This window comes from Maudiozyma barnettii (assembly GCF_903064755.1).
Source record: "Maudiozyma barnettii strain CLIB 1767 genome assembly, contig: KABA2_04, whole genome shotgun sequence".
Lineage (NCBI taxonomy): Eukaryota > Fungi > Ascomycota > Saccharomycetes > Saccharomycetales > Saccharomycetaceae > Maudiozyma > Maudiozyma barnettii.
In genome coordinates, this window is record NW_024545241.1 from 833678 (window position 1) to 848279 (window position 14602).

The 14602-nt window shown below is 33.6% G+C and overlaps 6 protein-coding genes across 6 annotated transcripts; 1 reads left to right on the forward strand and 5 right to left on the reverse strand.

The window, feature by feature from the left end:
• Nucleotides 1–66: 66 nt before the first annotated feature.
• NUT1 (Nut1p) lies at nucleotides 67–3372 on the reverse strand (the record flags this gene model as incomplete). Its single annotated transcript, XM_041550425.1, has 1 exon — nucleotides 67–3372. The coding sequence occupies one exon, from the start codon at nucleotides 3370–3372 to the stop codon at nucleotides 67–69; it is 3306 nt and encodes a 1101-aa protein (XP_041406359.1).
• Nucleotides 3373–3815: 443 nt separating this feature from the next.
• Nucleotides 3816–4964, reverse strand: PEX14 (Pex14p; the record flags this gene model as incomplete). The annotated part of the gene is made up of 1 exon (XM_041550426.1): nucleotides 3816–4964. One exon carries the CDS (start codon nucleotides 4962–4964, stop codon nucleotides 3816–3818), a length of 1149 nt encoding a protein of 382 aa, XP_041406360.1.
• Nucleotides 4965–5412: 448 nt separating this feature from the next.
• On the forward strand, nucleotides 5413–6201 carry LYS5 (holo-[acyl-carrier-protein] synthase; the record flags this gene model as incomplete). Its single annotated transcript, XM_041550427.1, has 1 exon — nucleotides 5413–6201. One exon carries the CDS (start codon nucleotides 5413–5415, stop codon nucleotides 6199–6201), a length of 789 nt encoding a protein of 262 aa, XP_041406361.1.
• A 92-nt stretch (nucleotides 6202–6293) lies between these two features.
• On the reverse strand, nucleotides 6294–7391 carry CDC43 (protein geranylgeranyltransferase type I subunit CDC43; the record flags this gene model as incomplete). The annotated part of the gene is made up of 1 exon (XM_041550428.1): nucleotides 6294–7391. The coding sequence occupies one exon, from the start codon at nucleotides 7389–7391 to the stop codon at nucleotides 6294–6296; it is 1098 nt and encodes a 365-aa protein (XP_041406362.1).
• Nucleotides 7392–7728: 337 nt separating this feature from the next.
• AMS1 (alpha-mannosidase) lies at nucleotides 7729–10980 on the reverse strand (the record flags this gene model as incomplete). Its single annotated transcript, XM_041550429.1, has 1 exon — nucleotides 7729–10980. The coding sequence occupies one exon, from the start codon at nucleotides 10978–10980 to the stop codon at nucleotides 7729–7731; it is 3252 nt and encodes a 1083-aa protein (XP_041406363.1).
• Nucleotides 10981–12355: 1375 nt separating this feature from the next.
• Nucleotides 12356–13912, reverse strand: AIM14 (putative metalloreductase; the record flags this gene model as incomplete). The annotated part of the gene is made up of 1 exon (XM_041550430.1): nucleotides 12356–13912. The coding sequence occupies one exon, from the start codon at nucleotides 13910–13912 to the stop codon at nucleotides 12356–12358; it is 1557 nt and encodes a 518-aa protein (XP_041406364.1).
• Between the last annotated feature and the right edge of the window lie 690 nt (nucleotides 13913–14602).

Below are 14602 nucleotides of genomic sequence, written 5' to 3' on the forward strand. Positions count from 1 at the left end.
TAATATCCGGTATATTTAATGTATATAAATAATTCAGTCATTGATGTTTATGTTGATTTTGGTACTTCAAAACACACATGCTTTCAACATGTGTAGATATTTGTCATGGTATTTATTAACTCTGTCGTACTCTTCCTTTGAAATGTTACCATTTTTATATGAAATGCTATGCAATGTTTTCATGTCATGCAATATAATGCCAAATGAATCTCTTTTCAGTGCTCTTCCTTCGTCGTACTTCTTCGGTTCAAATACATCATCAATTATTCTGACCTCTTCTTCAGCAATATGAGTACTAGTCTCATTTTCACCGAACAGCATATCAATATCATCATCTTGTAAATCTTCAGTTTTTGTTCTGTTCTCTTCTTCCATTTTGACAGGATTTTTTGTTGGAATATTCTCCTCGGTATGGGAAGAAGTTTCTGCTAATCTTTTATAGTAAATGTCATTGTACTCAGTATCATCCTCAAACAACTGTATCATTCTTGCAGCGTCGATTTGTGTTTCACAGTCATATAATACTAAGAAATAGAACAAATAATCGAAAACGTGTTCTGATTCGATAGATGCCATTTTGTTTCTAATAGCGGGCACACCATAGGTAGTTAATTTATAATCTAATGTTTGAATTGCGTCAGTCAAAAACCGAATGGGGGTAACCAGATTAATAACTTCTTTTAGGTAATCTAAATTGTAATAAGTACTACTATGTAAATTCCAAAAAGAATTAATTTGATTAGTCATGATTTTGTTTACTGGATTTTCCTTGAATATCATAAACCTATCATAGCCAAGAGGCTTTTGTTGAGAGTAACCACTATCAGAGCTTAGTAATCTTGGATCCACATAATATATAGGGGAAAAACCCAGTACAGCTACCATTTTTTCTATTAGCGAGTCTAGTACAGAGTGTTCTTGTGAATCGGATGAGTAAACACCGTAATTGGTCTGTGGCTCTTTCTTAAATTGTCTAAATATTTTCAGTAGTCTTACCGCGTTTACTCTTAAAACAGCTTTGTGGAAAGTTTGAGAGTCTTCGTTCAATGTATTAGGGTTAAATATCGTGTCAAGAATTTTAAACACCTTATTTATTAGGTCATCTTGTTTATCGGCATATTTTAAATGTAATAGGTAATCTTCTAACCAGAAACATATTTTGATCAAACCAGAAAGCATAAAGGGTTGAAGAAAATATTCGACACCTCCAATGATACTGTCAAAATCTGCCACTGCATTGATTTCTAATGCATAAAGTACCTGTTTAAAAATGAACGGAACAGTACTAGCTAATTGTTTTGCATCTGTACTTTGCATGAGATTATCTGAAATGGAGCCGTTCACGAACAAGTCCGATAACCAAGCTTGAATCAATTTGTGCGACTTCAATTGAGCTTCAGTGTCTTTTGGATTTCCACCTTCAAGGATAAATTCATCAGGTATATCCGATAATTGGCTGATGAAGGCTGTAGAAAATGAATTTTCTAAGTTGATGTTACCGTCTGTTAATGAAGCATTTACTAAAGAGATATCGTAGATTTGGTGTAGATTAATTAATAGTAGTAATGCCCAGCTAAACGATAACGACATATTGGTTGCCTCATCGGAATCATCAGAGTCCTCCTTTTTTGTTGCAATTGCTGATGACCATTGGTTGTCAACAAATTTCATAATTAATTTTACAAATTCTGAAAGGGTACAAAATGATAGAATTGATGTTAAAGAATGCGAGAAATTAAAACTTAATAGAGCACAGAGTTTTGTTATAATTGGAAAATTTAACGAATCAATAGCCTCAGATAAAGTACTTAATACACTTTCAGAAAATTCTTTTTGTTTCGTTGGAGAAATACTCTCGAAATTTAAAAAAACTTGATGAATTCCATTGTTTGGTTCGTTGCTATGATTCAGAATTGATTGTAGTTCAAGGGAATTCAATGAGTCAGTGATGAAGGTAGGGATATTAGATATAATTTCCTGCGTACCCTGTTGTGTCTGGATGAACAAGTCATCAGTTGTTGGTAAAGACTTAGGATCAAGAATTTGATCATCTCTAAGGAAATCATTAATAAATTGAGGAGGTTGTAACCCTAGCATAATGAGCGACTTTATAAAGTCGTGCCTTATGTCAAAACTTGCTGTTGGGTAATCTTCAAATAAGTCTTCATTTCTATTTTTCATGTCGTCTTTTTCTGAATAGTATGCTTTAATGGCTTTTATAACTTTTGTATCTATCTTCTCCAATGCACTGGTGACTACCTGCGGATTACTAGAGGAATGTTTCAATACCAGTATTGGTAAATGCTTCGAGATAAAGATTATCCATTGTCTTTCCAATAAATTTAAGTTGGCATTTGTTTGATGATATTGCTTATTACTTACAAATTGGGCGAAACAGGTAAACGATGTTTCAATTAAATCAGTTAATAGTCCGTCTGTTATTTGAGGCGATGGTGCATTTTCTTGGAATATTGAATTTGATATTGACGCATATCTAGCCAAAAAATCAGAATTTATAGGCTCCCATTTGATAATTTTATTATTCAACCATATATTTTTGTAATAACGTAACAGTTTTAAGTCTTTGTATTTCGCAGCTGAAGTACCTGAAGTTGACATTGGCGTCTTCATCATTGACAAAGGGCTTGAAATAAACTGTGGAGATGTAATCGATGGTGAGCTAATATATTCGTGTCTCGTATCCTTTATCATATGTTTTGAATCCTTAAATAAAAGCTTCGTATCTAGTGTTTGAGAAGTTTTTCTATACAGAAGTTTATTAACTTTAGATAGTTTTCTTAGAAGGTCTTGGGACCCATCACTATATTGCGCAGATAAGACGATAGTACTTGTTGCCAAATTTAGTGTGGCTTGTAGAAATTTGAATAAGGTAACAATTAATTCCTTATCAGTGGGATCCACTTCTAATGTTAATAAGTTTGGAATTATAGAATCTGAAAGATCTTTGTTCAATTGATCTATAATTAGTTTATCCTTCAAAGTTCTCAAATGAAGAGACGCCCTTGAAAAGAAGTGAACTAACATTCTGTTTTCATGGACGGAAGACAGTTTAGGCATAAAAGATTTAATCAGATCACTATTGTAGTTAACAAACAGGATTTCAGTCAAATATTCTGCGATAATAATGGATTTCTTAGAGTTAAGAAGTCTTACAAAATCATCAGAAAGGTTGTTAGACACCTCGATGGTATTGTTTATGTCATTTTCTGAATTATCGTTTCCAAGTACTGTAGAGAACTTTTCACTGTAAAACTCCTTGTATAGATTCAAAAATTCAGGTACCGGAACCTGTTTATCTATGCATTTGAGAATTAAATTATAGACAGATTTGTCCTGCAATGATACTGTCATATTTTACGGTAATAGCTAGATATGGGGTGTTTTCAGGCTTTTGTTAGTTTGACACAATATGGGAGATACACTTAAATTTTCTAGCGTTTCTAGATTCAATTGCCTTAATTCTAAAACCTGTAACTTTCTTTTAGACAAATATTCGGATCCAGATTAGTTTTATCGACTTTTTGGTCTCTTGAATATACAAATTTAATTGTTTTTAGTATTACAATTTTATTTCAATTACAAATTCTATATGATTTTTTAGGTCTGTTGTGTTTTTTTTTTATGCTTCACTACAAATAGTCCATAAAGTTTATAATATTAACTTCGCCCATGCCGCGGTCTTTCCTTCATTACGTGTCAAACGATGATAATAAAGATACTCATCTGCGAATCGGCACATAAAAGATTAAGTGGAATGCAATTTATGTATATATATGTACGTATAATTATTGTAACTATTGGTCGTCAGTATGTTGTGCAGCCTCCATAGCAGCTTGCCATGCTGGTATATCGGTACTGGAATTATTCGTTTCTGGCTTGTTATCACTATCTTGTAATTGGGAAACAGTTTCAGCTCTAGATTTCTTCCATGCGGGCTCTTCGACTTTAATCTCTTGATTCTCTTCCTCTGATGTGTCAAAGTTCATATTTGCTAGTAACTCAGCTGCAGAAGGGATGGCCTCCACACCAGGAAGTCCATTGATCGGACTCTTGATTGAATGGCTGGGATTGGTTGATGTTCCTATGTCACTTTTGTTATTAGTGCCAATATGAGTGTTGTTGTTTTTTTTGTTTTTCAATGATTTGTCAGTATAACTAGAATTCATTATTAAATGTTTTAAGGATAAGATCTCATTATTCATTTGGTTGAGTTCCGCCTTAGTATCATTACCCGATACAAATTTATCTACTGCGCTTTGTAGATTATTTAATTCCAGCTTCAACATCTTGAAATCATTTTCCATTGCATCCCTTGTTTGTGTGGTCTGTTCTAACGTATTTTGAAGGTCAGCAATTGTCATGTCTAATTCCTCTAGCTTCTTAGTCTCCTTCTCTCTGAATTCCCTTTGTTCGTGATCAATAGTTTCCAACAGTTTATCAACTTTACCAAACTGTCTCTGAATCTCCTCTTTATCCTGTTCTAATTTTGTACTGCTTTCTGGAAGAATATTCGGGGCAATGTACCTCTTGGTCACTTCAAAGAGCCCATAGAACAGACCAGCTGTGGCAGTAGCCATTATGAAATAATCCTTCCAATCTCGCTGTGGAACTACAGGTGGTAAAGCCTGGTATGTGTAATGGTATCCCCCTCTTTCTCCGGTTAAAGTCCCTTCATTCCTCCGTTGAGAAACCTGGGATTGAGAGGCAGCTATATCGCCGTTCCTATCATTCTCGTCGTTGTTATTCGTTGGTATCGACTTATTATATTTTTTCTCAGATACTACCTTCAATGCTTTCTCAATTTCATCTTGATTCAATCCTTTCTTCTCCAGAAATTTTATTTTCATAGCCAAAGGTGCATCACTAACTGAAGCATCATTCAAAAACGAGACTGCTGACTCGAATAATTTTTGTCTTTCGGATGTGTCTGGGAGTTGACTCATTTGTAGGTTATATTATGGTACGGTACACAACTTCCACAATTGATATAACAATTATTATTATCTTTAAGTTTGGCAATATGTTAACAGACCTTGTTACACACATATATATATATAAAGTATGCTCCGCATTTTACCTTTCCCTCTGTGTTTTCCCCCATTCCACATTCGTTTCAAATGCCAAAATATGAATATCGCACAGTAAAATCAAGTTTTTTTCATTAGATCTACGCGATTGGTTATAGAGCATGAGCATGGGATAATAGATCAATAAAGGGACCATTAGAGCAAGACTAGAAGACATCGATGAACCAACGAAGTTTTACCAGGTGTGATCTAAATTACTTTCTGGTTTTGAAATAATTGTCTCTTTGATTAGGCACGTATTTCAACAATTGGATATCCTTCCTAATTTAACAGTACACACTTACGAAGATTTTGAAAGGTCTATATGGAAGATTTCATACAGCGTTCAAAAACTGGAAATGATATAAGAACAATATTGGTCCTTGATATAAATTCAAATGTCTTAAATGATGAATTCGAGTTCGAAACGGCATTAAGAGTTCTTCCGATTGATTGGAGAGCTCGAATCATGAATAAGAAAAATGAGACTGATAGAATGAAAGCACTCTGCAATCGACTACTTCAATTAGTTGGGTGCTCAATCATTAGTAATGTGTCTATTAAATCTTTACAATTTGATTCTATTGAAAATGGTAAACCTATAATAGTATCCCAAGATGATAACAATATTACATTTAGCATGACTAATGGAGAAAATTACATTGCGATGTTCTTAAGACGTACAATGAATCATCCAGCTCCACATGTTGGAATTGATCTCGCATCTGAAAAAGATTTGAAAGACCCAAAGGATTTGGAACTATTCAAGGATATTTTTAATACTGAGGAATATGATGCTTTGGAAAGTACATCGATTGACGAAGTACAATCATTGTTTGCATATTATTGGTCTTTTAAGGAATCATATACGAAATATACAGGGACCGGGCTTTCTTGCGATTTGAAGAAGATAGGAGCTGGAAAATTACAAAATTTTGATTCTTTCAAAGGAATTAATAGATTGGTTGAAAGCAAATCAATGGAATTTTATTCATTATGGCTTAATGGTCCTTTCAAAGAAATCCTAACAATTTGCGAGGAAGATTTATCTGCAAGATATATAACACCTATAGTATATAGATTAACTTTAAATGATATATTGTCATATTTATAACGAAGTATTATAATATTCAAAGTATGATATTAATCATGATAGTTCTTATTTTATTTTGGTAAATATTCAGAATCTATGTTGTTGTTTTTTACTTACAAGTTGAATTTGCAAGCTGCATGTTTTGGGATGCAAAGTAAACCATTACATTCGTCATCAATCAACTTCAGAGCTGTAATACCAAGACATGTATGGTACAGGTCGGCATCTTCCTCATCATTCTTCATAAATCCACCTGTCAAAATATCCTGAGTCCTCTCTAATAGGTATTTCTTAACTAGTTCAGTATCACATAACTTCTTATAATCAGGTTCTAATATACTGAGTGAATTGACACACCAAAATGCATAGCATGTATCGGCATATTTATTTTCCCTACCTTGGAAGCCACCATGGTCTTCTTCGTCATAATATTCATTGGAAACATCCTGCACAGCCATAAAACCTTCATTACTAACTTGTCTGGCCAATAACCAGTCAATTGTTCTTTCTCTGTGACTCGGTGGGATTACATCCAGCCTGTTTAATAACCTTAGTGCTGACAGCGCACATGAGGTATAACCTGCGTGAGGTTCGTCAAAGGCACCGAACCCACCAGATATGCATGATTGGCTCAAAATATATTTTATCAAGCTTTTAGTGTCGATATATTTAGCAAAGTCTCCCTCTTTTCGACAACCAAGTATGTATAAGATTGTAACTGCTATGTAGCTGAATCTAAGATCATGTGAATCGACAGGAGAGGGAGAACCTAACTTGTAATCTAATACTGACACAAATGACCCATTTTCTTTTAGTTGACATCTAGATACAAATCTTGATAAAGATTCCTTATCAAGAATTTTGTCGAAAAATTCCTTATCATTTAATAAGATGAGGGTCAATAATCCAAAAAGCGTGTTCGGTAAGCTTAGCGTAATTGCATTAGGAATATTCAAAGTTTGACCACCTACAAAGCCAGATATTTTTTCTTCACATATCGTTTTGGAAATGTAATTGTTCCGTATCCATTGGATATTGTCATGGTACGATGTTTCAATGTCTTGACCTAGTGCAGAAAGTGATTCTAGTGCATAAAATACAATAGCTATTAAATTTACATCGAAATGCTGATGTGATGCCGGTAACAATGACAAGTGTCTCTTTAAAAATCTGATGTGTTTCTTTAAATTTGTCTCGCTGAATGTTTCCATAGTTATTGTTTTAATGCCAAACAATTGGGTTTGTTAAGTTTTGCTTTATATTATTTGAGTATTTACATATATGAATCTGATATCCCTTTAGAGGTCCAATTCAAATCCCTCCCCTTTATAAAGGACAAAAAAAAATACAAGGTACCTCCGCAGAGCTCCAGATGAAATTTTTACTGAGCCCTAACTACGAAATCCTTATATGCCCAGAGGACTATTACAAAAATCAACGTAGTTAATATGATAAACTTTTTTAATGGTCATAAAAGGTATATACACTAATATAGATATATATGTATGTGTATTCAAGGTTACTATCGGTTTTATTGATCAAAGACATTCAAGCAAAGACTAGCTTATAGGACGCAACTTCAAATGGTCTCAAAACGACAGGAATTTCAGTAACTTTATTTCTACCCTCAGCAGCAACGAAGTCACATTTCTCATGTATCTTTAGTTCCAAATTGTCTACCTTAAAGACACATTTTAAAGGATACGATGAAACCAACGATGTTCTAGATTCACCTCCAAGTGATTCGTAAAGTCTCACAATGATACTTTTTTCTTTCTGTGGATTCAAAGAGTAATTCGATTTCAAAGAGGAGTCTTCTTCACCCCTCTTTATGTTTGACAAAATAACGTTTTCGTCACCTATGATACTTACAACTCCATTGAATGAATTCACTACACTGGAAGGAATATCATATGTATTGTTATAATTAAACTCGTAAGCTAGTTTGACAGTGTCTGTGCCTAGTTGGCCTCTGTGAGGGTAAATTGCATAATTAATTTGGTGGGTACCCATATCAGCATGGGCGTCGGGGGCCTTTGAAGAACGCAATAACGATAATCTCATCAGGTTACCATGGGTGGAAAACCCATACTTGCAATCATTGATAATTGAGACACCCTTACTGAATTCAGAATAATCGGCAAACTTGTGGTGACAAACTTCAAACTTCGCGACATCCCAGGATGTATTATATACTGTTGGCCTTCTGGTAATACCAAATTGTGTTTCATAAGAAGCAAACTCACTTCGAACATTAACTGGAAATTCAACTTTTAAAAATTTGTTTTTAGCATCCCAATCCCTTACTAAAGTGTTGATATCGATCTTACTCTTGTTTTGAGCCTCAAATGTAGTTGCCTTCAACGAAATCGTCGACTTTATCGAACAACCTGACGATACTTTAACAATAACCTCGACAGCAACTTCCAATTTAGAATTACGGATTACTGCGACCTTTTCGATATTTTGTAGATACTGGTATTGCGTGACGGAGTATAATTCAGTATCCCACGCTTGCCAATTCAGAGGTTTATCATCAAACAAAACGAATTGATTTGCACCTAATTTATTTCTACCGTTCTTAATGTCTAAAAATTGAGACGATGATGGTATATCCTTGATACTTGTGATAGCACCAGAAGTTTTACTAATGGTTACCTCTAGTTTTCCATTACATAAAATAAGGTTATGTTCGGTTTCCTCTATTTTAGCAGAAAATTGATCAAGAACTTCTTGTTTAACACTCGAAGGAACCCAATCAAGAGTAGAAATGGAGGTAATATCATTTTTCTTTTCTGTCTTATGCATCAAAAACCTTGCTGCATCTTTAATCAAGTCAGAACATTTCTCAATTACCTCCTCTAACATTGGTACAGCTTCATACTTGTAAACCATCTCAATACATGAACCCGGTAAAACATCATGGAATTGACATAATAAGATATTTTCCCATAGGTCGTTTATCTGTTTGACAGGGTATTGGTACTCGTCAGGGTAAATTATTGAAGTCTTTGTCGCAATCCATTCAAGGTCATGTATGATGATTTCTGATTTTCTCATTAGGTATTTTGTTCTAGCTTGAGTAGTGTAAGTACCTCTATGGAATTCAAAATACAATTCACCGTTCCAGGTAGGTAATTTCTCACCATTATCAGTATGGTCGAGGATATCTTGATAAAATTCATCAATAGACGTACCAACTTGTAACTTTGGAATAACATTACCATTTTTATTACTCATAGATCTAATACGTCTCATTTTTTCCATCATTTCTCTAGTTGGTCCACCACCACCATCACCTTTACCATACAACATTAGTCCCGAACCATAGAATTCATTGGACTTGTTTTGTCTGGCAGAACGTAAGACGTCACCAAAATGTGAATCTGCTGTATAAGTATTACCTGGTGGCATATGTGTTAACAAGACAGAACCATCGATACCAGCCCAATTGAATGTAGAGTGAGGGAAACTATTAATGTTGTTCCAAGAAAGTTTTTGTGTTAAAAATTTATTCAACCCCGATAATTGACATAATTGAGGAACTTGTGAAGAATATCCAAAGGTATCAGGTAGCCAAAATATGTCAGACTTCACACCAAAATATTTTAAGAAGAATCTTTGACCGAAAAAAAATTGTCTGGCCAACGATTCACCATTTGGAACATTTGTATCATTTTCAACCCAGGAACCACCAATAGGGATAAACTGACCATCTTGAACCTTTGGGATTAAAACATCGTTAAAGAATTTTGGGTGATTTTTTAATAACCATTTAAATTGTTGGGCTTGAGATGCTACGAATTGGTACTCTGGATATTCATTCATAATTGTACATTGTGAAGCCCATGATCTAATAATCTTTCTCTTTGTCTCAGCGAATGGCCATAACCAAGCTGTATCAATATGGCAATTACCCATACCGTACACATTTGTCAATTGCTTGTCGTCACCTTGGAAATAGACAGCTCTGTCATCTGTATATTTATCGAAGTATTCATTCTTTAAATAAGCACGACATATTGCAACAGATTTTCTATCATCTGGGTCAAACATGTTCATGATATCGTTACCTAATTGTCTGGCTCTATGTTTTTGCCAAGTCTCATCTGGTAATTCCCTGGCGGCATCAGAAAGCATCCAGAAATCGATACGAAGAGCACGAGCTTCCCAGTCTGGTAGAATAATATCAGCAGAATCTAAATGGAAGAATCTGTTATTATCCGGTGGATTGATCGTTGATCCAGAACCACATCCAAACATACCATTGTTACCAGTTTCGATATAAAAGAAATATTCACCATTTTCTTGTTTTGGCAGTAAATACTCTGCTCTTTCACCTCCTGAAAAGGCGGTTTGAGGTAATAAAGTTGTCGGGTCAATAACTACACCTTCGTTATTACAGTTGAAGTTGAACAATAGTTGTTCATTAGCATCAACCCAATCTTGAGGAACAGATAAATGTACTTTAAACCACGTAGTAGACCAACTTGGTCCAAATGGTTGTCCCTTGTGGGCTTTTTGGAACTTCAATTCGCCCTTCTTGTCGCTTTTAATAATTGACTCCCAGGATGGTCTTTTATCTGGAGAGACGGGGGATGATCCTTTCTTAAATGGAACTTGATACCATTCTACTTTAACGTGATTTTGATCTAGAGATATTCTCTTCTTGTCGTAAAATTTTGTTAAGTTTAAATCATGGTAATCTCCACCTTTATCCATAAACTGTCTCAATCTATCTTCATAGATATTTTTGACTGGTTTAAACTGCGGATCGTAATTAATTCTTCCGTCAGACATCGTAAATGTTTTTTGTCTAATATCTTCCTGGATTGGTTTTAATCTTATCTTATTTTAATAGTTGAAACCTATATACATTGACTTAAGAAGTATAATTAGCTAACTATATATAAGATGGAACCATATTCTGTTCTCAAACGTTCAAAGTATATGTCAGTGTGAAGACATCTCCTTGATTCCCCTATTTCTCGGACCTCGTGTCTCTATCAATTAATTTATGTTTATGTGATAATCATCCCACGCAGTGCCCCACGTAAATACATCTACCGAGCGGCGTGGGCGACAAAGTAATAAAATCATTAATTAATACGATATATAAACAAAGTCATCTCCATTACGGCTACTATTACAAGATGATTCAAATAGTGCAGATGGTTCAAAGTATATAAACCTTTGTGTCGTTTATCACTTAGTTTTCCGATAAGAAATTTATTTAGATATCAACGTCGACTGCAATTGTTGGAACAAGGCAATGTAAAGATTATACAATCATGTTATCCACTCCATTAATATAATATGAATGCTGGGATGAGCATTCGATTACTATATAGTAATAACTCCTTAAATCGGAAATTTATATACTTTTTTCGTCCAATTAATGGTGCCAATATTTGAATTCTTACTAATCGTAAAGTTATGTTTGTGACTATTAATTTTTTGTTTAGTTGGAGTTGAGAAAATTTCCTCCATTAATCAATAGTAAAATAAAAAAAAAAATGAACAAATATTCTAAATAATCAATTTTCAGAAATATTCTTATTACAATAAATACTCTTATTATTTACCATAAAATTAGCTTTCTGAATTTGATTATCCTTTTGAGTACATTAAGTTTTAATAATTTTTCTAATTTTATAGAAGTTTGAGTTATTAATGTCCAATTTATTTTTCCTGATTTCTTGAGAACCCTATTTAAAAAAATATAAAATATTATACTACGATATTTTACATTTTCACAAACCATGCTATTTATATATGATTGGTATAAATTTATTTTTTACATTAAAACTATAATCAATTCATCTTCCATCTTATCGAACATACGTATTCTAATATCATCAAAGACTTCTAATGGTCGCATAGCTCTTATTCTTTTGCTCTTTAGTGAACTCACGCCGTTGCTCTATAAAGAACCAAAATTCTTCAACGTAGTCCACGTTATAATTGGCTTTGATAATATAATTTTGAATTAAAAATAAATAAATTGTTCAATTTTTAATTACCAGCCTGAAATATTGGCGGTAAAACATATGTCAAACGTACTTCTAAAATCAAGTTCCAGAAATACAAATATTTCTAACAACAGATAATATATCAATAATAATATATATATATATATATATATATACATGCAGAAAAACTTATTAGTTGTTATCTAAATCGAGTAATACTCAGAAATGAAATTGATATCGTTCTGTGTTGCATAGTCACAAGCATCGTTGATTAAACTTTTCGGACCACAACATATCATCCAACTCTTATCATTTTTACGTTCTATATAATCACCCAGATCTTCATTCCAATCTATTCTCCGTGTATGCAAGGTCGTTTGCATTTCAAAAGATTCCCCATTTTCATTTGAAGAATTCAATGTATCCGAATTATTACCACTAGTAATATAAACTTCCAAATTTACACCAAGTTTTAAATCTGGAAGTCCAAAGTTTACCTTAATAAATTCAAGATCGCTGAGATCCTTTAGTAGCCAAATAATCTTTAAGTAATCAACATTTGTATTATGTCTGAAATACTCGAATACCGAGAGACCATAGCCAATCCCACTTCCACCACATACAATTAAAATTTGTTGTCCAATATCTTCAATCAACGCTTCAGGTATAATACTTGGATAAGAACCTAAAATAGTGTAAGATTTTTCTGTCATCATCTTAAAATTAGATTCTGAGATAATTAAAGAAACTTCAGCATCTTCAGGCGCACTACATATAGTATATGGGTGAGAAGGGAGTAACCAATACAATGGATTAAAACGACCATACGGACTTATTCTGATATGTGTACCAGGAGGGTAAACAGCTGGAGCTGCAATTCTCGAGAGACGAACGATTGTTAATGAATTTGAATTTTGAGAACTGGTATTTTTTACTATACTGTGTACTTTGACTACTTTCGAGACAACAATCCTATTTACTCCATGGATAACTAGGAAAATAAAATTTAACCAGAAATACGGCTTAGTTACCCCAGGTCTTGCATGCAATGGTGTACCAAAAATAAAAATAAGGTTTATCAATTGATGGCCAACATAGAAAAGAATGTAGTTTCTTCTTCTCATTGGGCCAAATGAAATCAAAATCAATACTAACATCCAAAATACAATGAAAATACCTATAAAATTTTGGATATTCGAGCATTTTTCAATAAAGGAAACCCGGGGATCTGAACTCCATTTGACTAAAAATGCAAATCCATGTACCATAGCAATAATAAATATCGTTCTGGATAACCATTTATGGAGTGGAATGAATTCGTCATATGTATATCCGTGTTTGAAAAGGAAAACAGGTGGTTTCAGACTAATCGCAAGGTTTAAAGTGACCAATACATAACTCATCCTACCAATTCTTTTAGCATATAATCCAAAATTCTGAAAAAATGAATAATGTGTAGGAAGTGTTAAACATACAGGTATAAATATTATCAATAAATGAACCATTGGGTTTAACTGGTAAATTTTGTTTAAAATATGTGCATGAGTAGATGAAACTGAAGGTCTATTAGGTAACTTTCTCACTACATAAAGAAACATTAAATATAAAAATGAAATCATGAGAACCCAGTATCCGTAATAGATGTTTGCAAAATGCTTCTTGTGATGTTCTTCATTGTGTTGGGTATCCCCACCATCCTCATGTCTGCTTAGCAATGTTGCCACATATTTGACTACTTCGGTATATTTATTATTTTCCATAACGAAACTCAAGTGGTAATTGATAGAGTCAGTTATTTGGTCATGCTCCATGGGCCATCGATATACCTCTGTTCTTTCAAGGTGTCTAAGTTTTTCTTTTGTTGTTCATGTATCTAAAGCAAACAACGGGTTTAACAACTTTTAGAACTCCGCGAGTACAAATTGCAAACAAACAAATTGAATTTATTTTGATTATTGAGCTTAAATTCTAGTGATACCAAGCGTCCCTGACTAGCATTATGAGAAATAATCGTCTAAACTGTGGGCTATTTACTTTCTATTACTGCTCCCCATTGGGACTAGCTCCTCTTTTATGTAATCTGAGGGTTTCAATGGAACATGTTAAGGACTATTAGCGCTTAACACATATTGAGCTGTATGTATGTTCTGATGATTGTTAAGCTCCGCTACTAAGCTAAAAGTTACTGTTAAAGTCAGCAAAAATGATATGCAACACTACAAATTTAAGGAAACTATATGTTACAAACCGAATATTGATAGAAATTATGTGGGATCAATATATCTCGAATGTATTATGAAGCGCGTTATAGTATGAAACAAATATTACGTTGTGGTGAAGGAGACATACTGTGGTTAGACTTATATTTGTTCATTATTAAAGGTGTTAGGTATAGAGGTGAATGGTGTAGCTTAAGTTTTAATGTTAGGTAAGCAAAATATAATTGTTAT